The sequence below is a fragment of the Phyllostomus hastatus genome, unplaced genomic scaffold (genome assembly GCF_019186645.2).
Source record: "Phyllostomus hastatus isolate PE091 unplaced genomic scaffold, TTU_PhHast_1.1 phas_scaffold_317, whole genome shotgun sequence".
Taxonomy (NCBI): domain Eukaryota; kingdom Metazoa; phylum Chordata; class Mammalia; order Chiroptera; family Phyllostomidae; genus Phyllostomus; species Phyllostomus hastatus.
In genome coordinates, this window is record NW_025334023.1 from 11,318,297 (window position 1) to 11,342,744 (window position 24,448).

General features: G+C 38.0%; 1 protein-coding gene across 15 annotated transcripts in view; it reads right to left on the reverse strand.

Moving 5' to 3' along the window:
* DLG2 (discs large MAGUK scaffold protein 2) overlaps window positions 1-24,448 on the reverse strand; it is a 1,902,487-nt gene that overhangs the window by 300,603 nt on the left and 1,577,436 nt on the right. For all 15 annotated transcript variants that reach the window (XM_045817849.1, XM_045817836.1, XM_045817835.1 and 12 more), the window contains one exon: window positions 20,920-21,022. In XM_045817849.1, the coding sequence (XP_045673805.1) occupies window positions 20,920-21,022 (103 nt within the window). The remainder of the gene's footprint in view (window positions 1-20,919; window positions 21,023-24,448) is intronic.

A 24,448-nucleotide genomic window follows, 5' to 3' on the forward strand; every position in this document is an offset into this window, starting at 1 on the left:
CCCACACAATTTACAGGTATGTTCTTTTACAGTAGGCCATGTTACTAAGACAGGGAGCCAAAGCAGCTCTACCTACTACACAGAAACAAACATAGGGGAGGAGAGAAAGAAATATGTTCCAAATGAAAGAACAGATCAAAACTCCAGAAAAAGAATTAAACATAATGGAGAAAACCAATCTATCAGAACAGAGTTCAAAACACTGGTTATCAGGATTCTCCAGGACCTCACTAGGTACTGCAATAGCATAAAAAAGACCCAGGCAGAAATGAAAGTTACATTAATGAAAGAAATAAAAATCTCCAGGGAACCTACAGTGGAGAGGGTGAAGCTGAAAATCAAATCAATGGTTTGGAATATAAGGAAGAAAAAAGCATTCAATCAGAACAGAAAGAAGAAAAAATAGTTCAAAAAAATGAGAAAAGACTAAGAAGTCTCTGGGACATCTCCAAATGTACCAACATTTAAATGATAGGGGTGCCAGAGGAGAAGAGGAAGAGCAAGAAATTGAAAACTTATTTGAAAAAGTAATGAAAGAAAACTTGCCTAATTTGGTGAAGGAAATAGATATACAAGTCCAGGTAGCACAGAGAGTCCCAAATAAGTTGGACTCAAGGAGGCCCACACCAAGACACATCTAATTAAAATGTCAAAGGTTAAAGGTAAAGAGATAATCTTAAAAGTAGCAAGAGAAGAGGAGAGAGTCACCTACAAAGGAGTTCCCATCAGACTGTCAGTTGATTTCTCAAAAGAAACCTTACAGGCAAGAAGGAGCTGAAAAGAAGTATTTGCAGTCCTGAAAGGCAAGGACCTCCATCCAAGATTACTCAATCAAGTAAAACTATCATTTAGAATCAAAGGGCAGATAAGTGCTTCCCAGACAAGGTAAAACTAAAGGAGTTCATCATCACAAAGTCATTTTACATGAAATGTTAAAGGGACTTGTTTAAGAAAAAGAAGAAGATAAAAAATATGAACAGTAACATGGCAATAAATTGCCCTGCCTGGTTGGCTCATTGGAGTTAGTGCTGGCCTGTGAACTGAAAGGTAGCCAGTTCCATTCCTAGCCAGTGCACACGCCTAGGTTGGGAGCCTGTGAAAGGCGGCTGATCGTTCTCTCACACATCAGTGCTTCTCTCCTTTTCTCCCTCCCTTCCCCTCTCTCTGGAAATAAATAAATAAATGGCAATAAATTCACAACTATCCACAATTGAATCTAAAAAAAAAAAAAACAAACTAAGCAAATAAGCATAACAGGAACAGAATCATAGATATGGAGATAACTTAAAGGGTATCAGCTGGAAGGGGAAAAGGGGTGAAAGGAGGAAATAGTGTAGGGACTAATAGGCAGAGATTAAGGGATTAAGATAATTTGTAGGTACAAAAATAGACAGGGGAAGGTTAAGAATAGTATGGGAGAGCCCTGGCTGGCATAGCTCAGTGGATTGAGCTCGGGCTGCGAACCAAAGTGTCGCAGGTTCGATTCCCAGTCAGGGCACATGCCTGGGTTGCAGGCCACGGCCCCCAGCAACCGCACATTGATGTTTCTCTCTCTCTCTTTCTCCCTCCCTTCCCTCTCTAAAAAAATAAATAAAATCTTTAAAAAAAAAAAGAATAGTATGGGAAATGGAGAAGTCAAAGAAATTAAATGTATGACCCATGGTCATGAACTAAAGGGGATGATTGCTGGAGGGAATGGGGGTACTGAGTAGAGGTGGGCAAAGGCAGAAAACTGGGCAACTCTAATAGCATAATCAATAAAATATATTTTAAAAAACTGAATAAAAGAGAAAAAAAGAATCTAGATTCAAGTTCTTTTCTCTTTCTAGATGAATACCTTAGATTATATAATTCACCAGTGTAATTTTACTTGGTTAACTACAGGTATATCAGTGAAAGGGCCATGCCTGTTTTGCTCATCATTCTGTCTCTGATGTCCAGGGCAGTGTGTCACTTATCAGAAGCATTAAACAAACATTAAGTGGATGAACATTGAATAAGTGAATGTTTGTTCTGCCAAAACTCAATTTTTATAATAGGTCAGCAACTTTTTTTAAAGAAAACAAATTACTCTTAGCAGTGGGAACATAAATATGAGAAAAATAGAAAAGATCAGCTTCAACTAAAGTGTAGTTTGGATACCTTTGCCTTTTACTTTTTATTTTTTAAAATTTTATTTATTTATTTGTTTTTAGAGATGGTAAAAGGAGAGGGAAAGAGAGGGAGAGAATCATCAATGTGTAAGGAATATATCAATCAGCTGCCTCTTTTGTACCCCCAACTGGGGACCTGGCCCAAAACCCAGGCACATGCCCTGTCTGGGAATTAAACCAGCACCCCTTCAGTTTGCAGTCTGGCACTCAGTCCACTGAGCCACATCAGCCAGGGATGGATACCTTTGCCTTTTATAGACTTAGTCCTTGAGTGTACTTGGAATCCTATTTTGATTAGGGATCCATAAAGCACATTAAAGATATATATATTTCCTATGCTTGACTTTTTCATTTTAAAAGTTCATCATTATCATTGCTATTGTTTGTGATTCTATAATTCAAGACATTGCCTCTATTTCAACTTTCTGCATCCTTGATTGCCTGAAATTAATTTTTATACGACATCTTTTCAGCCTTAGCAACTCTATTTTCAAGCTTAGTAATTATAATTTAATTTATTAAATTGATGAGATTTGGGTTACAATGGTTCTATAAACAAAGAGACCATTTACAGTAAATGGTTAATCTTGAAATCCTCAACAAGCAATAAGTGCCTCTATTTGAATTAAACTCAAAACCATTATTAGAGGGTTCAAATCCTATTGAACACAGACAGAGCAATTGCCAGAGATATTGATCTTTCCCCTTCCCGCAGAATTTCAATGTTTAAAATGTGTTTAATAAAAAGAGAACATTTAGGAATTATCAGTTTATAACTATTGTTGTTTGATGACTAGTTTTAATTAGGAAACACAGTAAGCTAAATTTCATACATAGAGTAACATTTGGAAAGAGCCTTAAAAATAATTTTTCTAACCATCTTAATTAACAAACAAGGGAATCAATGTTCAGAAAAATGATGTGGCTTTGTTGAAGTCAATAAAGCATTGACTGCAGAGTCAGGGAAAGGAGAAGAAAAATGCCTCATTACTCTTTATTACATTAGAGGATTGGCTTAAATAGGGGTTATATTCAGACACTTGTGGGGATAAACTAGACTGGGAACTCAGAATATGGAGTTGAGTTAGTATTTTAAATCTCTCTTGGTTTATATTCCCCTTATGTTAGTCTCTGCAGAACATAATTTTACAGTTCTCTAACATCATGAAATGCTGTACCAAGTGGAAGGGTTATCTAAAGAGGATTTGTGTTCATTTTGTAATGCTTGTATTGTCAAGGGTAGGATTTAAGCCCTTTATTTCCATGTATTTGATCTGGATGTTACTAAAGACAAGTATGGATCTAAGAAATACTTTTGTTGTCAAAATGTGCTTAGCAAAGGATTTATTTAACCTCTGTATTAACAGGTGAGTGCTTTATGTCACTAGATGTCAAGAGACTGCCCCAAATAACCAAAATCACAGAATGAGACACCCAAAAGATCAATGTATTTAATGATGGAATGGAAATTGTTATGGGGATGGGGACAGAGATAATAAAGGGGGAGGAGACATGAGCTATAATCAACTTTGTAATATTTTAAACTTTTTTGAAATGAGTTTGAAATGCTGTATTCCTAGAATAGATTATGAAGTCAAGAGAGTTTTCTGAGTCAGGAAATGATACCTCCCTAGTCTTCATTACATTTTCCTAGGTCCAAAGTGGGTATGGGCATGGAGAGGTGGATGCAGCATAATTAATTATTCAACTATCTGGAGAGAACCTCTATAAATCTGCAGACTTTATTTGCAGGGTATGGAAATCATCTTTTCAGGCATATTGCACGGTGCTATGTGTTAGAAGCAGGTTGGGAGGAAACAAAAGCAATGAGGAGAAGGCTAAAAAAAAAATGGATACATTGAGTGAGGTGATTTCCTGGGAGATTTTTAGTTGTAGGAGGAGGCAGTATAGTTAATGCAATGTGCATATGTGAAAGAGAGCTAAAAAGAAAGACATGATTAAGCAATAACATTTCTATAGTCATGTAAAAACTTATTTAAGTTTTCTTTATAATATTTTGGTAAAATTAGTATATGCTGACCAGATTAATTTAAATAGTTTTAATGTAATATATTTAGAGAAATCAGATATATGGCAATACGAAATATCACTAAAGATGAATTGATTGATGATGGATAAATGAATACATGAGCATGTAGGTGAATGGATGGATAGATGGACAGAAAGATGGATGAATGAATGCATGAAGGGTACTACAGAGAAAAGTAAGAAGTGGGAAGAAAAAAATCATAAATCACCCCAGACCAGACCACCCAGCCCAGGGTTCCAGCATCAGGAAAATAAGTTGCTGTAATTTCTAATTGTAAAAACCACTGGGGGTTGGGGAGCCAGAAGAAACTGGTACTTCTCAGGAGACTCCTCTTAAAGGGCCCAAAAGGTCTCAGAACTTACACAGATCCACCCCCTCTGGGTTTCAGCACCACGGCAACAGCTGGAAGGGCATAAGCAGCAAATCGGAAGAAGGGAAGAAAGTGAAGTGAGTGGTAACACAGTGAACTGAGAGATAGCTTCCTACCAGGCAATCTCCAGAGGCCAACCAGTGGCAATGTCCCCTTTCTGAGCCCTCTCCCACACAGAGCCACAAAGCAGTGAAACAGGTTGCCCTGCCCTGGCAATCACCTAAGGCTCCATCCCACACAATTTACAGGTGCCTCTTCTACAATAGGCCACACTACTAAGGCAGGTATTCAGAGCAGCTCTACCTAATGCACAGAAACAAGGAGGGAGTCTGCTAAATTGAGGAGACAAAGAAATATGGCCCAAATCAAAGAAGAGAAAAAAACTCTGGAAAAAGAACTAAATGAAATGGAGATAGGGGACGGGAAGATGGCAGCTTTATTCTAGGCAGCATTTTTCTCGGCTTCTGTGAAGAGGAGGGAAACTCACGGATTGGTGGAGAAACAGAGCAAGTGGACTAGGTTACCGAATCACTTTTGAAAGCAGGACATCAAAAATTATTGTGATCACAGAAAAACCAGATGGTAAGGAGACTTCGTCAGGACAAAAGGGGCCCAGGGATCGGCGTGGAGACTAGGGGTGGGCAGTCCCCAGGCCCGGTGCTTGGGGCTCCCGGGAGAGGGGAGTCGCTGCTCCCTCCCCCGAATACAGGGGTGAGCAACTCCAGGGGAGAATGTGTTGCTAGAAGGAACAGGTTGGCCAGTTGGACTGGGAAAAAATCGCCCAGGGACTATGAACACCCGCCTAGAGACTTGGGAGAAGTGAGGGCCTCTAGCCGACAGGACCAGGGGCAGCCTGGAAGAGCGCCCGCACCCCTAGCCTGCACCACTAGCCGGTGGAAATGCAGATCGGTGGAGAGCACAGAGTTGGAACGTGCTCGGTTTGCGCCCCATAGGGAGGCCTGAATCGCGCGCCGGGATCCCGGGAAGGACGTGGTGCTTGGTGCGTTCCTACAGTAGTAGCTCAGAAATTTCCAGCCAGCCCGACCAGGGGAGCCGGGAAAGGCGCCAACACCCGGTCGGAGTGTGGTTCGGGGGTGACCACAGAGCTGGAAAGGGCTTGGCTTGCGCATCATCAGGAAGACTGTCTTGCGCTCGCTGTGAACCTGGAACGGGCACGGCGAGGTGCTTAGGGCGATTCTAGACCCCAAATTTCAAAAGTTTGGGGGAAGGGCTGGCCCTTTTACAATTCCCAGGGAGGGCACAGTGAATCCCAAAAAGTCGCCGGTGCCTCCTGAGATCATAGAGCTGGAATCCTGCAGGACCCCGGAGTCTGGAAGAAGGTGGAAGTGAGATCCAGAGAGTCAGTGTGCTCAGGAGCGCCCAGGGTACAGCACGTCTGTATTCTGACAGACTTGGTGAGATTTGGGCTGGGAGAGAGAGGAGAATTTCAAAGGTCCCTCAGCCAGCTGAAGCCAGCAAGATCAGAAAAACTGGTCTGGCCAGTTAGAAACCAACAAGAGTTTGTTGTTGTTTGTTTTTTTTCTTTTCTTTTTTTTGTTTTGTTTGGTTTGGTTAGTTGATTGATTTTATCTTGTGTTTTATGTGACATTTTATTTTTCAATTCTTATTATTTTTATCTCTCAATCCCTTATGTTTCTCTTCCATTCATCTTAATATTATTCTTTCCACTCCAAATTTATCTCTCCTGAACTACATCGTCTGCTTTTCTTCCCTTTTTCTTTTTTTTTATCCTGCAAGTTACTGAAAATTTGTATTATCTTTTTCTCACTTTTCCGACATTTTTTATTTTAGTATTATTTTGGTATTCTTTTTCTTTCTGTATAATCTTCTTTGCTTGGCTGATTATACTGTCATTTGATAGGTTCCCCCTGGTATCTCAGTCACAAGGTGTTGATAAGTTACTATCCTTCATCTGTGTTCCATTAATACACCTCTCAAGGTTATATACTCTTTATTCTTGTTATCTAGACCTCATCGATTCTGCCATAAGACTGTCACTTTACTATTACTGTTAGTAAGACCTAGTCTATACAATTGTAAATACTTCTCAATACCCCTACCTGATCTCAGCCCACTTTGCAATTTTCTGAACTATACTATTGTGGGGGCTGTCTTTATTCTTTTACACACTACTCCTATATACTAATCTTTAATCCAACCCTACCTTAGAATCTGACTTCCCACAGCCTCACAGCTTTCTAGATCCAACTAACAATCCTCTCAGCCCCAATAAGAGTCTTACCTTCTTTACACCCTTTCTAAAATGTGGATAGTAGGGTGGAGGATCACGGTTAACACTATAAGGAGCCAAAGGATAACCCATCTCTTCTCTACTGGCTGCTAAAGTAAATATCATAGTATACTGTCTTGCTGTCTTAAACCATTTTGCCTTATTCCTCCAACTGATCCCAAAAAAGAGTAGGGGGAAGCTGTGAACACCAGGATACACGAAGGAGATTGCACCACTGAATCTCACAAATATTCTACCACAGAAGTTCACACCATAATTACAGGGAATCAGAACAGATCAAATTAACAAACAAGAAGAAAAAAGAAGAAACACACGAACAATGAGAAAACAAAGAAACAACCCCCAACTGAAGGGAAACAAGGAAGCCTCAGGAAAAATGCTAAATGAAATAGAGACAATTCAACTATTAGAGAGTGAGTTCAAAACAATGATTACCAGGAAGTTCAATGAACTCACATTGAGTTTTCAGAAATTAGAGGGAAACTACATCAATGTCACTGCAAACTATATAAACATGAAAAAGGAAATAGAAACTCTCAACAAAGGTCAAGAGGAAATGAAGAATACAATTTCCGAACTGAAGAACACAGTAGAAGGAATGAAAAGCAGGATCGATGAAGCAGAAGATCAGATTAGTGAGCTGGAGGACAAAGTAGAAAACAACATCCAGAAAGAGCAAGAAAAGGAAAAGAGGCTCAGAAAGAATGAAGAGGGATTAAGAGAAATGCAAGACAATATGAAACGTAATAATATCCGTATAATAGGGATACCAGAAGGAGAAGAAGAAGAGCAAGGGATCGAAAACCTAGTTGAACAAGTAATGAAGGAGAACTTTCCTAATTTGATGAGAGAAAAAAATCACACAAATCCAGGAAACACAGAGAGTCCCAATCAAGAGGAACCCAAAGAGGCCCACCTCAAGACACATCATAATTAAAATGGCAAAATTTCAAGACAAAGAGAGAATCTTAAAGGCAGCAAGGGAGAAACAGGAAGTAACATACAAGGGAGCCCAAATAAGGCTAACAGCTGACTTCTCAATGGAAACACTTCAAGCCAGAAGAGAATAGCAAGAAATACTCCAAGTAATGTGAACCAGAGGTCTGCAACCAAGGCTGCTATATCCAGCAAGGCTCTCGATCAAGATAGAAGGCCAAATAAGAAGCTTCCCAGACAAAAGAAGTCTAAAAGAATACACCTCGACCAAACCAGCTCTGCAAGAGATCCTAAAGGGACTGCTTTAAGGAAGGGAAGGAAAAGAGAGAGAGGGAGAGAGAGAGGAACACACGTACATAAAAGGCAATGAATAAGTACCTATCAATAATAACCTTAAACATAAATGGATTAAATGCTCCAATCAAAAGACACAGAATAGCTGAATGGATAAGAAAAAATGACCCACATATCTGCTGTCTACAAGAGACCCACCTCAGGATAAAAAGACCTACACAGGCTGAAAGTGAAGGGCTGGAAACAAATCTTCCAAGCAAATGGACAGGAAAAAAAAAGCCGGGGTAGCAATACTCATATCAGACAAAATAGACTTCCAAAAAAGGTCCATAAAGAGAGACCCAGAAGGTCACTTCATAATACTCAAGGGAAGAATCCATCAAGAAGACATAAATATTGTAAATATATATGCACCCAACATAGGAGCACCGAAATATATAAAGAAAATCTTAGAGGACTTCAAGAAAGATATGGACAGCAACACAATTATAGTGGGAGATTTTAACACCCCACTATCAAAAATGGACAGACCTTCTAAACAAAATATCAACAAAGATATTGTGGCATTGAACAATACCCTTGAGGAAATGGACTTTACTGATACATACAGAGCCCTCCATCCAAAAGAAGCTAAATATACGTTCTTTTCAAATGTGCACGGAACATTCTCAAAGATAGACCACATGATAGGACACAAAACAAGCCTCAAGAATTTCAAGAAAATTGAAATCATACCAAGCATTTTCTCAGACCACAAGGGACTGAAGCTAGAAAACAACCCTAAGGAAAAAAACCAAAAACACTCAGAATCATGGAGATTAAATAGCATGCTATTAAACAATGAATGGGTCAAGAATGACAGGGAAGAAATCAAAACATTTTTGTAAACAAATGAAAACAAACTCACAACAACCCAAAACTTATGGGACACAGCCAAGGCAGTCCTGAGAGGGAAGTTCATAGCAATACAGGCCCACCTAAAAAGGTTAGAAACATTCCAAACAAACAACCTAACCCTACGTCTACAAGAACTCGAGGAACAACAACAAAGGCAGCCCAGAGTAAGCAGAAGGAAGGAAATAACCAAGATCAGAGCAGAATTAAATGACATAGAGACTAAAAGTACAATTCTAAGGATCAATGAATCCAAGAGCTGGTTCTTCAAAAAGATAAAGAAAATCGACAAGCCCTTAAGCAGACTCATCAAGAAAAAAAGAGAGAAGACCCAAATAAACACAATGAGAAATGAAAGAGGAGAGATTACAACAGATACCACAGAAATACAAAGGATTGTAAGAAATTACTACAAAGAACTGTATGCCAAGAAATTTGAAAACCTAGGTGAAATGGACAAATTTCTAGAAAAATATAATCTTCCAAAACTCAATGAAAAAAGAAGCAGAAAGCCTGAACAGACCAATAACAACAAAAGAAATTGAAGCAGTAATCAAAAAACTCCCAACACACAAAAGCCCTGGACCAGATGGTTTCACAGGAGAATTCTACAAAGCATTTAGGGAAGAGCTAACACCTATCCTTCACAGACTATTCCAAAAAATCCAAAAAGATGGGAGTCTCCCAAACTCTTTTTATGAGGCCAACATCATCTTAATTCCAAAACCAGGTAAAGACACAACAAAGAAAGAAAACTTCAGGCCAATATCACTGATGAACATTGACACTAAAATCCTCAATAAAATACTGGTAAACCGCATCCAACAATACATTAAAAAGATCATACACCATGACCAAGTGGGATTCATTCCAGGGATGCAAGGATGGTTCAATATTCGCAAGTCAGTAAATGTAATACATCATATAAACAAAAGCAAAGACAAAAACCACATGATTATATCAATTGATGCAGAAAAAGCATTTGACAAGGTACAGCACCCATTCATGATAAAAACACTCGGCAAAGTGGGAATAGAGGGAACATTCCTCAATATAATAAATGCCATATATGAGAGACCTACAGCCAGCATCATACTCAATGGGCAAAAATTAAAATCTTTTCCACTAAGATCAGGAACAAGGCAAGGCTGTCCACTTTCACCACTTCTGTTCAGTATAGTACTGGAAGTTTTAGTCACAGCAATCAGACAAGAAAAAGAAATAAAAGGCATCCAAATCGGAAAGGAGGAAACAAAACTGTCACTGTTTGCAGATGACATGATAGTATACATAGAAAATCCTATAGACTCCACCAAAAAAACTGCTTGACCTAATAAATGAATTTGGCAAAACAGCGGGATACAAAGTCAATATCCAGAAACCAAAGGCATTTCTGTACACCAACAATGAAACAGCAGAAGCAGAGATCAAGGAAAAAATTCCATTTGAAATAGCAAAAAGAAAAACAAAATATCTAGGAATTAACCTAACCAAAGAGGTAAAAGACCTGTATTCAGAAAACTATATAACAGTCAGGAAAGAAATCAAGGAAGACCCAAACAAATGGAAACATATACCGTGTTCATGGATTGGAAGAATTAATATCATCAAAATGTCCATACTACCCAAAGCAATTTACACATTCAATGCAATTCCTATTAAAGTACCAATGGCTTATTTCACAGACATAGAACAAACACTTCAAAAATTTATATGGAATTATAAACGACCACGAATAGCTGCTGCAATTTTGAGAAAGAGGAGTAAAGTAGGAGGGATCACAATACCCGACACTAAACTATACTACAAGGCCACTGTAATCAAAACAGCCTGGTACTGGCATAAAAACAGGCACATAGACCAATGGAACAGAACAGAGAGCCCAGAAATAAGCCCAAGTCTCTATGGTCAATTAATATTTGACAAAGGAGGCAGCAACATAAAATGGAGTAAAAATAGCCTCTTCAACAAATGGTGTTGGGAGAACTGGACAGCCACGTGCAAAAAAAATGAAACTTGAGCACCAACTTACACCATATACAAAAATAAATTCAAGGTGGATAAAAAGACTTAAATATAAAACATGACACCATTAAAGTCCTAGAGGAGAACGTAGGTAGGAAAATCTCAGATATTTCATGAAGAAACTTTTTTACTGACTTGTCCCCTAGAGCAAGGGACATAAAGCAAAGAATAAACAAATGGGACCTCATCAAAATTAAAAGCTTTTGCACAGCCAAAGAAAACAGTGTCAAAATTAAAAGAGAACCAACTGTATGGGAAAACATATTTTCCAATGATACCTCAGACAAGGGTTTAATCTCCAAAATATATAAAGAACTTATAAGACTGTACTCTAAGAAGGCAAGGAATCCAATTAAAAAGTGGGCAAAGGGCTTGAACAGACACTTCTCCAAGGAGGACATACAGAAAATCCAAAGACACATGAAACGATATTCAATATCGCTAGCTATCAGAGAGATGCAAATTAAAACCACAATGAGATACCACTTCACACCAGACAGAATGGCCATCATAAACAAAGCAACAAACAACAAGTGTTGGAGAGGTTGTGGAGAAAAGGGATCCCTAGTGCACTGCTGGTGGGGACTGCAGACTGGTACAACCACTATGGAAAGCAGTATGGAACTTCCTCAGAAAACTAAAAATGGATCTGCCTTTTGACCCTGCAATTCCATTGCTGGGACTCTATCCTAAGAATACTAAAACACCAATTCAAAAGAACCCATGCATCCCAATGTTCATAGCAGCACAATTTACAATAGCTAGATGCTGGAAGCAACCAAGATGCCCATCAGTAAATGAATGGATCAAAAAACTATGGTACATTTACACAATGGAATTCTATGCAGCAGAAAGAAAGAAGGAGCTCCTACCCTTTGCAACAGCGTGGATGGAGCTGGAAAACATTATGCTAAGCGAAATAAGCCAGGCAGTGAAAGACAAATACCATATGATCTCACCTTTAACAGGAACCTAAATAACAAAACAAATAAACAAACAAAATGTAACCAAAGACACTGAAATAGAGGATAGACTGACAGTGACCAGAGGGGAGAGAAGAGGGAATTTCAGGGGAGAATGGGAAGGGTTCACAGGAACAAACTTAAAGGACACATGGTCATAAATTAAGGGGAGGGTGGTAATGGGAGGGAAGTGGGGAGGGGTGGGAGGGGGGACTGGATTGGGAGTAAAAAGGAGAAAACTGTATATGAACAATGATTAAAAATAAATAAATAAATAAATTTTTAAAAAAAGAAAAGAAAAAAGAAATGGAGATAGGCAACCTATCAGATGCACAGTTCAAAACACTGGTTATTAGGATGCTCCAGGACCTCACTAGGTACTGCAATAGCATAAAAAAGACCCAGGCAGAAATGAAGGTTACATTAATGAAAGAAATAAAAATCTCCAGGGAACCTACAGTGGAGAGGGTGAAGCTGAAAATCAAATCAATGGTTTGGAACATAAGGAAGAAAAAAGCATTCAATCAGAACAGAAAGAAGAAAAAATAGTTCAAAAAAATGAGAAAAGAGTAAGAAGTCTCTGGGACATCTCCAAATGTACCAACATTTAAATGATAGGGGTGCCAGAGGAGAAGAGGAAGAGCAAGAAATTGAAAACTTATTTGAAAAAGTAATGAAAGAAAACTTGCCTAATTTGGTGAAGGAAATAGATATACAAGTCCAGGTAGCACAGAGAGTCCCAAATAAGTTGGACCCAAGGAAGCCCACACCAAGACACATCTAATTAAAATGTCAAAGGTTAAAGGTAAAGAGATAATCTTAAAAGTAGCAAGAGAAAAGGAGAGAGTCGCCTACAAAGGAGTTCCCATCAGACTGTCAGCTGATTTCTCAAAAGAAACTTTGCAGGCTAACAGGGACTGGCAAGAAGTATTTAAAAGGATGAAAAGCAAGGATCTACAACCTAGAACACTCTATCCAGCAAAATTATCATTTAGAATTGAAGGGCAGATAAAAGTGCTTCTCAGACAAGGTAAAGCTAAAGGAGTTCACCACCACCACACCATTACATGAAATTTTAAAGGGACTCATTTAAGAAAAAGAAGCTGAAAACTATGAGCATTAAAATGGCAACAGATTCACAATTATCAACAACTGAATCTAAAAAACAAACTAAGCAAACAGCCAGAACAGGAACAGAATCACTTAGATATGGAGATCACTTAGAGGGTATCAGCTGGGAGAGGGGAGGGGTAGAGAGGGGAAAAAGGTATAGGGATCAAGAACAAATTGGGGGGTACAAAGCAGACAGAGGGATGTTAAGAACAGTATAGGAAAAGGATTAGGCAAAGGACTTACATGCATGACCCATGAACATGAACTAAGTGGGAGATTGGTGGAGAGAATGGGGTACCAGGCAGAGAAGGGCAAAGGGGGAAAAATTGGGACCACTGTAATAGCATAACTAATAAAATATATTTAGTAAAATATGCCCTGGCTGGTGCAGCTCAGTAGATTGAGCATGGGCCTATGAACCAAAGGGTTGCTAGTTTGATTCCCAATCAGGGTACATGTCTGGGTTGCAGGCCAGGTCCCCAAGTAGGGGGTATGCAAGATGCAACCATGCATTGATGTTTTTCTCCCTCTCTTTCTCCCTCCATTGCCTTCTCTCTAAAAATAAATAAAATCTTTTAACAAAATAAAAAAATAAAGAAATGTACTAACTGTTCAGCTACCTCAGCTCTATTGGTTGTGACAACTTTTGAGATATTAAATTGCTTTCCTATCTGAATGCTGACTGAGCTTTAGCTCTCCTATCTGTGAAATGCAGAAGCGGGACAAGACGATCCTTAGGGATTCTCTCAACTCTTTTTTCTAATTAATATTTTTTATCCTCATCCAAGGACATCTTTTTCATTGTTTTTTAGAGAGTGGAAGGGAGAGAGAGAAACATCGATGGGAGAGATACACATGAACTGGTTTCTTCCTGCATGAGCCTGGACGAGGGATTGAACCTGCAACCCTTCAGCTATGTGACAACACTCCAACCAACTGAGCCACAGTGGCCAGGGCAGGTTTCTCCCAACTCTTAATTTCTATTTCTCAATGTTTCTATTTAAACCACACAGAATGCATCAAATTAACTAGGTTGTGCATGCATTTTTTTTCTCAAAGAATACAAAACATGTGAAGAATAAAGATGTAATGTTAGTGACAAAATTTTCAAGCAATGGAATTTATGCTTCTAAACTACTTGGGATTAGCAGTCATATTTTTAGTATAGGATTTAACAACTGGATGGTTATTCTGATAATGCCTCACTCATCCTAACTTTTTTTCCTTTATCAGTGAGAACACTGAGGCTCAAAAACATCAATAACTACCACAAATTCACACAGCTTATGTTAGAGTTGACACTAGAATACTGATCTCTTTCCAGTTGAGAGTCTTGCACAGTACTTTCCATTCCAAAGCTCATTTTAAATGTTCCCTGAGGACGCTGATGCAATTTCTGACCAAGACCCACAGTTGAACATTATGAATCTTGCTTGGGTATTTAAGATGCAGTTATTTGCACTGACAAATATTTCAACATGCCACAGCTGCTCATTCATATGTATAAACTTATGTAGTCATTGATTTGAAAAAGAAATATGGCTTGCATTTTAAGTAAGCTTTTTAGATGTTGCATATACCTTCATTTATGAGAACCTCTTGGTATAGAAGGTGTCTATATTCACTTGAGGGGAAATTAGATATTCATTTCAAGCTCTCATCATATCTTTGACCCTGTAGGGAAATGCACCATAGAGTTCAACTCTGGTTTAAGCTTAGTGACTTAATTTAGAGTGGTTACTTTGAATACAATCAGAGTTTCACTTCATGCTAAAAATATTACCCACTGTTTTTTTCTGCATTAGCTTCACAATTTAAAATGAGTAAAAAGATTATTTAAATAAACTTCTGCTTTAAAATATAGTAAAGTACCTTTTTATAGTTCATAGAGCTATCCATCAGGATGGGATTCAGTCTAGCCCCATCCAACACAATGTTTCTTTACTCACCTGCAGGAATGACCATCATTAAAGAGAATGATGCCTTGTGAATAGGTTCATTGTCTTATTAACTGAGGAGTTTGATCAAGTTATGAATTTGCTTGGAAATCTGTATTTAGAGAGGTGTAGACAAAGTAGAGGTGGATAACACTCGAACTTCTTAGATCCCACACAGCCTAATATATCCCTAGTAAAACCACTGAGGCATGACCAATCATTGAATGATACTTGCAAGAAATCAAACCAGCTGATGCAGTCTCATGTGACTTTGCCCAGGACAACAGGTAGAGAGAGTCCAATTCAACAGTGACAGATGACAATTCAAGGGTCCCTAAGTATGCTAAAGCAGTGCTCAAATTTTAAACAAATAAGGTATGAATCTTGAGAAAAGTGCAGATTCTTACTGAGTGGGCCTGTGTGTGGACTTGAGATTATGCATTTCTAAGAAGCTCTTAGTTTATATATATGCAGCTAGTTCATGAACCACTCTTGGTAGACCAAGACTCTAGAATAATCAGTTTCTTCCCCCAGCTTTCTGCATGGCCTATTCTCTCATTTCTTTTAAGTCTCTGCTGAAATATCATCTCATTAGCAAGGCCTTTCCTATCCACCGTATATTTCATTGTCACTATCACAATTACCCTTCTTCATATTTATTTATATTGCTTATCACTATCTGACAAATGTTATATTTATTTATATTGATCAACTGCTTATCATTTCCCTAGACCATTCATTGGCTGAGGCATAGTAAAGTGTTCAGTAAAAAATATCTATTGAATGAATGATTATATAAATGAACCAAATGACCACTCTATCACAATTTCATAAGCCACACCACACTTACGAATCTCCAAGCAATAATCAACTCTTTGGGATTTTCTTTTATAAACCCAAATATTCTGTTAAAAAATAAAGTGGAATAAAACAGGCCCCTCCACTATGTACTCAAGTCCCTGCTGGTTGATGGAGACCACCACTGACTTCCTCCTTTTTACTTGCAGGCCCTTCTGGAGCTCTTGAAGTGTTCCTAACAATGCACTGAGTAGACAGATTAAAGGCAAGAGGACACTGATGGCCACTAATTGTCTCCATTTTGTGCTTTATCCAACAATTATATCACTCACTTGGTTCTCTTTGTGAATATTTGATGGTTTATTATTTCAACTTCAGTCAGTAATCTCACTATAAATATAGGTGTTATTATACTAATGAGAAAGCAATAAATGTTATAAAGATTTGCCCCAGTCTGACCCCTGAGGAATGCTGTGTTAAATCCTTTTTGACAAATTTATAACTAGGTTATAATCGATACCTTTTTAAAAATTCATCAATGGTGTTAAAGTTGAGTTTCAGAACTTTAGCAAATGTTAGGGCTTTAATCATCTATTCTTAGTACTACATTACAGAGCAACAGCTGTTGATTTCCTGCAATGCAGGAGAAAGGGTCACTAAAGGTTTTGTAACAAAAACCAAAAAGGCATCATTTAAAAATTGCATTGGTGCCAAATGTCCAACCTAGGGATTCTGTGTTTAATATCAAAATCCTAGGCCATTTTATTCAATATTCATTCATCAACTATTTCTTAAGCACCTACTATTAACATCAGCCAATACAATGAAGATATTATATTGCACTTCTAAAACAAGTGGAGAATCATTCAATAACTCTTTAATTAAGTACGGTCAAGTTCATACTGAGCAAATTAACATGGGAAGTCCTTGCCCTCTAGAAGATTCCTTGAGTAGAGAAATGTGCAAATCATGGTAAGGGACATACCAGGTATCTAAATACAGGTCTAGGGAGCTTAGAGAAAGAATCAATCAATGTGGTCCTAGCAGAATAAAGATGGGTTCATTATGAAATTGACCTCTGAGGGCCCTCAAGATGACTAAGAATCTTACCAGTGGAAAGGTAAAAAAGAAATTCCAGGTAGAGAAACCCACATGAGCCAAGACCAGAAACATGGCAATTCAGGATTAAATGTAGGAGCAGGGAGTAGTCTTACGCAGCAGTGGGAGAGAATAATATAAAAGGATGATTCTGGTACATGGTGATGGGTGAGGGGGGAGGGGACATGAAGGTTAGCTGGGACCATATTGTGAAGGGCAAGGAGTTTGCACACAGATACATTGGGGTCATATCTTTTAGAAAGATAATTCTAAAAGTAATGGGGAAGGTGGCTGGGAAGGGTAAGGAAAGGTGTATGAATGTGTATTTGGGGGTGGGGTGTGGTGGCAAGCATTATATTTCTTTTTCTTTAATTAAAGATTTATTTATTTTTTAGAAAGACGGGGAGGGAGAAAGAGAGGAAGAAAAACATTGATGTGACAGAGAAACAGAGATCAGTTGCCTCTCATATGCTCCCAGTCCGGGAATTGAACCTGCAACCCAAACATGTGCTGTGACTGGGAGGCAACTGGCAACCTTTCAGTTTGTGGGACAATGCCCAACCAAGCCACACAGGTCAGGGCTATGTTTCCTCTGTTTGAATAGTGTTGGAATAATTTCACTAATTGAATATAGGTAATTGATGTTTTCACAAGAATTAACTTTCCATTTGCTTAAGTGGAATTATTCCTGAAATATCAGATATATGATCCTTTTTTTAGAAAAAGAGAGAGAAAATGACATTATCTTCTTCCTATTATTAATGTAATACATATTAATTTCAAAGTAAACATGATACAAAGTGGATAAAAAAATATGGGAAAAACGAATCACAATCACACCACCAGAAAGAAATGTAATTTATATGTGACTCCTCAATTCCACCACCTAGAAGTACGTTAAATAAGATTTACGATTGAAAGAGTAATTCAGGCAGCTGGTGCCAAGGCTATTTTAAGCAGAAGTGAGTATGAAAACTTTGGTCTTACCTGGGCAGTGAAACTTGCCAAGAAAGACATTTATTGCTACATTATGATATTTATAAATTATTTATAACTATTTCAAAAAGTGGCTAAGTACTATGAAGAGCACAATTGGAAATGGTTTTATATTTTGCAACAATCCCTTGTTTAGCGCTTATTTTCTGCTTTGAAGCAAAAGTTTAAAAATGCAAGTAGTAAAAATGAATCTCTTCAATCTTCAATTACCTTCAAGTGGAAATTCAAGTACTGAAAAATGACAAACTTTTTTCATTAGCTCAGCAACTCTAAGAAATACCAATTATAGCACAACACTGAAAGTAGATTTATCAGTGAAACAAAATGTAGATTTTGTGTCTGCACGCATGAAGCTCTATATCTGAGCAAGATACTTTCTTCCTCCTCTCCAGAATAGAAATCCTGTCCATTCTTTGAAGAATGGTCTGGCTCTGTTTCCTCATTTCCATAAAGTACTCTTTGCACTGTTCTGGCTCCTTCATGTCTACACATTCTCTGACATTTCATGATTCATAGAGATGGTAACATTATCATATACTTTTGGTCTTATGTCATCAGGAACTGATCTCTGTGAAATGTGTCTAAGTCCTTTCTCCTTAATAAGATAAAAAAAATCCTTAGGGACAGAGGCTTCGGATGGGGATAAGGGCCATATTTTCTGAAATTTGGCAATTTTACCAGGCAATTTTACCAGGAGCATCTGGAATACTCCTGGTAAAAACATTTAATGCAACTGGAAAACCTATTTACTGAAAGTGTGGTTCTTGACCATACCATAAGAGATGTCAGTAAAATTTGTCTTAGTATGGGCACCTCACCATACTGGTGTAAATGAAGGGAGCTTGGTGAGAATTTCCTAATAAAATCTCTTAGCATACTCATTTTTCCACTTGTTATTTTAAAGGTAAAATGTTCATTATTTCATAAAAATGTTGTATACTTTAAATGTCCCTATATGACCTAAAGAACAATCCAATCAGTTTTCCATTTCAAATAATAGTTAAATTAAGGCTGGGTTGTACATTAAATTTGCAAAGAAGGAAAAATGATTGCTTGATGTGGCATAACTACATTTCTAACTGAATTAAAGCTGTAACAAGTTCCAATACAGTTAAACTATTAAAATAGGGAAGACATTCTGTGAATCTGATCTATACTTGGCATTTTAAAATAAGCTTGTTGTTATTTGCAGGTTTCTTTAGAAGCACTTTCAAAATTGATTTATGTGATTTATAAGACATGCTTTGAACAGGCATCTTGATAAAGTACAACATAGTATCCAAATTAAGTAAACTGCTTAAAGGAAACTAAATTGTAAGAAAGCTTAGGGTGATTTATGCTGATAGAACTAGGACAAGCTTGTCCTTTATTGTAGCCTTTAAAACTTGAAATCATTCTGTTCAAGATTATTTGAATGGCTGTCTTCACTATCAAGAGTTTCTAATTGGTGGAACTAGAGTTCTGACCATCTTATTTATTAGTTTGAAGAATTGTTTAAGATGAATTTTTTTCAAAATTGGAAAACAGCCCAGGGTGTTTATGCCATGTGCCAGGACAGTAATGCCATGTGCCACATTATGAGGCTGAAAGAAAAGAGCTATCAAGAAAATGAAAGAATGTCATGAGAAAGTTAGTACTCTATGTGAAGTACAATTTATTCATCAGATCGTGCTAACCCAGATCTCTTCATTTTTTGTTTTACAGTGGATTCTTTTGGAGCCATTTAATTCCTAAGAGAAGACATGTCTACTAATTTTTAAGAGGTAGAAAGGCTTCTTAAAGCTGGGAAGAACATGTGCCCTCGGTGTTGTCATCATCTGTCATGTGACAAGCTCTTTATTCCTGTTCCCCAGCTCTCTAGCCACAATCTGGGCTAGGGCAGTAAGAGAAAGCACTTAATAATATTTTTTTGGCATAACAATTGCAGATTTTAATTCCAAGGCCAGGCAAAGTGAAAGTAATGTAGCAAAACTCACTTGGCAGAATGTTTTCTCTATTTTCATGTAAAACATGTGGTAATGGTAAATTCTAAGAAGCCACTGGCAAGACACAAATCTCAGTCTTCCAAACAACAACAGACCAATTGACATTAAGAAAGAATCACTTGAAAAGGCCAAAGAAGCTCTATGTACCCACATGCACAAAGGCTCTTCCTCAATAGCATCTTGTATTTTCGTGCTTAGCTGTTTAATACTCCTGTTTCCCAGCCATGTGGATGAAAAGCATTAATTATATTTATTGAAGACAGAAGCCATATTCGTCCGTTTTTTTTTTTTTTGTACAAAGTCGAGCTCACAGTGGTGGGCTTACCTATGTTTCATAAACAAAGGAGCATTCTATATACAAATTTCCTAAGAAATCAACTACTATAGATAACATCCCAGTTGTCTCATTGCACCTCATTCTGATCACAGAAACAGACATTGAAACAGACCAAAGAACAGGGTATGGCTAATCCAATTTAGGATAGCTCATCAAGTCTCAGTAGGCTAATTCAATTTATGACATCACCAAATCTCAGGGTTTATAGTGATGCATTCCAAACAAGTGATAATGTAGCAGAAAAGGTAAAAAAAAAATCTACATCAAGGACATCCAAAAACTTTGTTAGTGTTCATAAGAGTTACTGCCACAAGGAGAGAATATGGTTACTGATCATGGTCTATTTCTGCACACAAAATCTCTCCCGCTTACTTCCTACATCTTAATTGTTTCTACAGTACCCATTGCTGACCAAAAACATGTGTACCAGATAAGCATATAAATGAAATAAAACTGATGCTGGCTGCTATTTATTTGAATTCATATTTCAAAAAGGCTTTTCTAACTGTCTAATGTTTTCCTTGGAGGATTAAGGGTAACAAAGCCTCAGGTTCTTGGGAGACAAAGCATTGATTTTTCACAGCAGGTAATTTTAAAAAACCCTGTCGGCAATGACTAGTTAATACAGGTGATCGGAAACGCAGGTTCATGTTCACACATTCACATATTGGAACATTAGACGTTTGGGTGCTCACTGACCTTCGGGTTGGTATTGTGCTATAATTGTAACCGTCTGTCCAGCCCCCTTTAGTGCAGCCGCAGCCTGTTCATGGGATGCTCCACGCAGGTCAATGCCGTTCACCTGAAAGATAGGAAGGCAGAGAATTCTGGTGTTTCATAAGCCATATCTTTCTGGTAGAAGAAAACATGCTTCCCGAAGCTGAGAGGCTGTCTAAGATAATGTCACCTGCCTCAAAACCCCTCATGTCCTACCCAGGCATTTGTGTGTCAACGTAGTAGTTTTTATGCTCTTGAGAAGTTTTAGTTAGTAGACTCATCAAATTTCATCTTGTGATGTTTGTGCTATGGTCTGACCAGGCTGAAACGTCTTTGTATACCCACAACCACCAGGATTTAATGCATTTAATATACTTCTGTGAGTTTCCTAGATTTGTGGGGTAGATAGGAGCCTTCAAAACTAGAGGAAAAACAGGATAATAAAGAGAGACACATAATGTACATAGAAAAGTATGTGCTGACAGATTAATAAATTCAGATGAGGTTGCAGGGACACTGCATGGAATGGTGCTGGCTGCCTGCCAGAACCCCCTCTTGGTCATATGCCTGGTCCTGTCATCCTGAGCTCGGTTAGATAGCCCTGAGCCTTTTTCCAAAATAAACCTGACTGCCCATTTCTCATGTGCAATTCCATCATGAATTCTGACAAAATGAAATAAAGAATGCCTGGAGTTTATGTTGCTGCTGTTAACTCCTATTTTGGGGCCCATGTCAAAAGAGAAACAGAGCATCTAAAAACAAGCACAAAACTCTGCCGAGAGAGAAAATTCATTCTTAAGTCAAATTTAATGAGGAGCAAAAGCTAAAGTCTTTCTCAAATCAATTCAGTCTAAGTCAACACAATATAATTACTGAGAACTTTTCAGTGACAGGGCTGTCTGTCTGCCCCAGGAGAGGGAGGGTGGGTGGGGAACAAGGTGAACAAGACAAGCCCTAGAAAGCTTTTCTGCTTCAACTGAACACATAGTCTAAGTCCAGTTTTCTAGCCTACTCAGAGGGTTGTTTTTGCAGATGACATCAGCATTCTGCTTCTTTTTATTTAGAGAGAAGATGGCCACAACCCATGAAAAAGAATAAAGGAACTGATCAGTTTATGTACACATAAAATATAGGTTCTTAGTTGGCCTCTCATGAATCCTCTTTGACAATGACACTGGATGAGTCAGGGGTTACTGCTCTGTGTCTCTGTAAGGCCTGGAATATCTGTAATCCTCAATTCTACATCCTGGTCTTCTCACAATTTGTTAGAGTCTCCTTATTCACTTCTATAATATTCTTGGCTTCTTCCCTGGTGTTCTATTCTGGTGAACTCCATACTGAGACCATTGGCTACACAGTACATTGGGAAGTGCACTGAGCTAGGCTTGGTCTGTCAGCTCCCCTCGCTAGCTGAGTCACTGTCATGTCAGTGGCCTGAGCCTCAGTTCTCTCCTGCCTGAGTGTGTCTCAAAGAGTTCTGACTCTAACTGTCCCTGTAAACTACACAACTTCAGATTAAGTTCTTGGAGGATGAAAGTCATTTCAGAGGTTGTCCAGTCATTGAAGTCAGAAGTATGACTCAGAGCTGGAAGAGACAGGAAAAGTAATTTGATCTGGGCTTTTGCCTACAGGAAGCTGAATGCACAAGTCATGGACCAGATAACCTCTTCTCTGGTCAAACAGTCAGCTTTTTATTAAAAATAATATACACTTTTGGTAAATGAATTCTAATGTTTCAGAAAAATATGTAAGGAAAAATAAAACATCCCTTCACTGTGTGCATTGCCACGGCGACCCTGTTAGCAGTTTCTTCTGCATCCTTTATAGGAATCTACTGTCTGTACATGCAGGCATGTGACTTGCTTCTTTCTCTACATATTTTCACATACTATTGCCTTTTTTTTAAATGCATAGGATCATATTATATATATAATTCAATAACTTGTTTTTGTTTTGCTTTACATTTAAGCGTATATGTCGGACATCTTCAATATCAGCTGATATCATTCTACCTGTTTAATGGAAGCCTATTCTATGGCATGGCTGTACCAGGATTTTTTTCAGTATTATCTCTACTTACGTGGTTACAGTTTTATCCACCCTTTTGCTACCACAAACACTTAAAAATGTGTTTCTGAAGGGTAAATTCCCTGAAAATACAGGGGTAGACAAAAGTAGGTTTACAGTTGTGAGTACGTAAAACAGTTTACTCTTGTATTATATAATTATTTATTATTACTATTTTAGCCTACGTTTGCCCACCCCTGTATATCTTAGAGAGCTTTCTTCATTCACACATTGTGATATATGGTCAACTTTTTAAAATAATGGTGGAGTGCTCTATTATTCAAGGTAAAACAACTTATTTTACCAGTGCACAACTGATGGACCCTTACATTGCTTCAGCATTTTGCTATTATAAACAACCCTGTAATAAATATCATTGAACAATAAGTTGTGGAATAAAAGGTATGAGTATTAAATTTTGATAGCTATTGCCAAGTTGCCTCCAAAAATGTAACATTAATTTATACCCTCACAAATAATATAAAATTGGCTACTTTTCATCCTCTTGTAAAAATTGCACATATATCAATATTTGACCTTTACCATTTTTATAGGTAGACAACTGTATTTAATTTTTTACATTTCTCCAATTATGAGGTTAACCATTTTTTTATATGTTTGTTGATTATTTACATTTCTTTTTGCATAAAAGGCCTGTTCACTTAATTTGTTTATTTTTTATTTCGATAGTTTGCTTTTTAAAAAATTTATCTGCATGTTAAAAAGATTAGTGCTCCATCTTACATAACTATTACAAATATTCTTACTAGTTTGGTATTTGTTTGTTGTGTTATTATATTTTAACTGTTTTAACTTTTCCCTTGTATGTTATTTCTTGCCATGCAAGAAGTTTAAAATGGACTTTGGATTTCCAGCCAAGATGGAGATTTAGGTAGATACACTTTGCCTCCTTGCACAACCAAAAGAAGGACAGCAACAAATTTAAAAGCAAAAAATAACCAGAACTGCCAGAAAATCAAACTGTGTGAAAGTCTAACAATCAAGGAGTTAAAGAAGTATTCATTCAGAATGGCAGGAGGGGCAGAGATGGATAGCCTGGGTGGGGAGGACTTGTGGCAAGGCAGCAGCTGGAGGACTGGGCAGTCCCACATAAGTATGCTGATAAACTTGGAGGAATAAATGGGGAGCAAGATAGATCACACAACCCAGAGTTCCAGTGTGGGAAAGAAAGCCTCAAAACCTCTGGCTGTAAAAATGCATGGGGGTTGCAAAAGTGGCGGGAAAACTCCAGGCCTCATGGGAGAGTTCATTAGAGAGACCCACAAGGTCCTAGAATGTACACAAGCCTGCCCACCTAAAAATCAGCACCAGAAGGGCCTACTTTGCTTGTGGGTAGTGGAGGACATGACTGAAAGTCCTCCAAGAGCTGAGCAAGTGACATTGTTCCCTCTCAGACCTGTCCCCCAAATATAGTGCCACAATC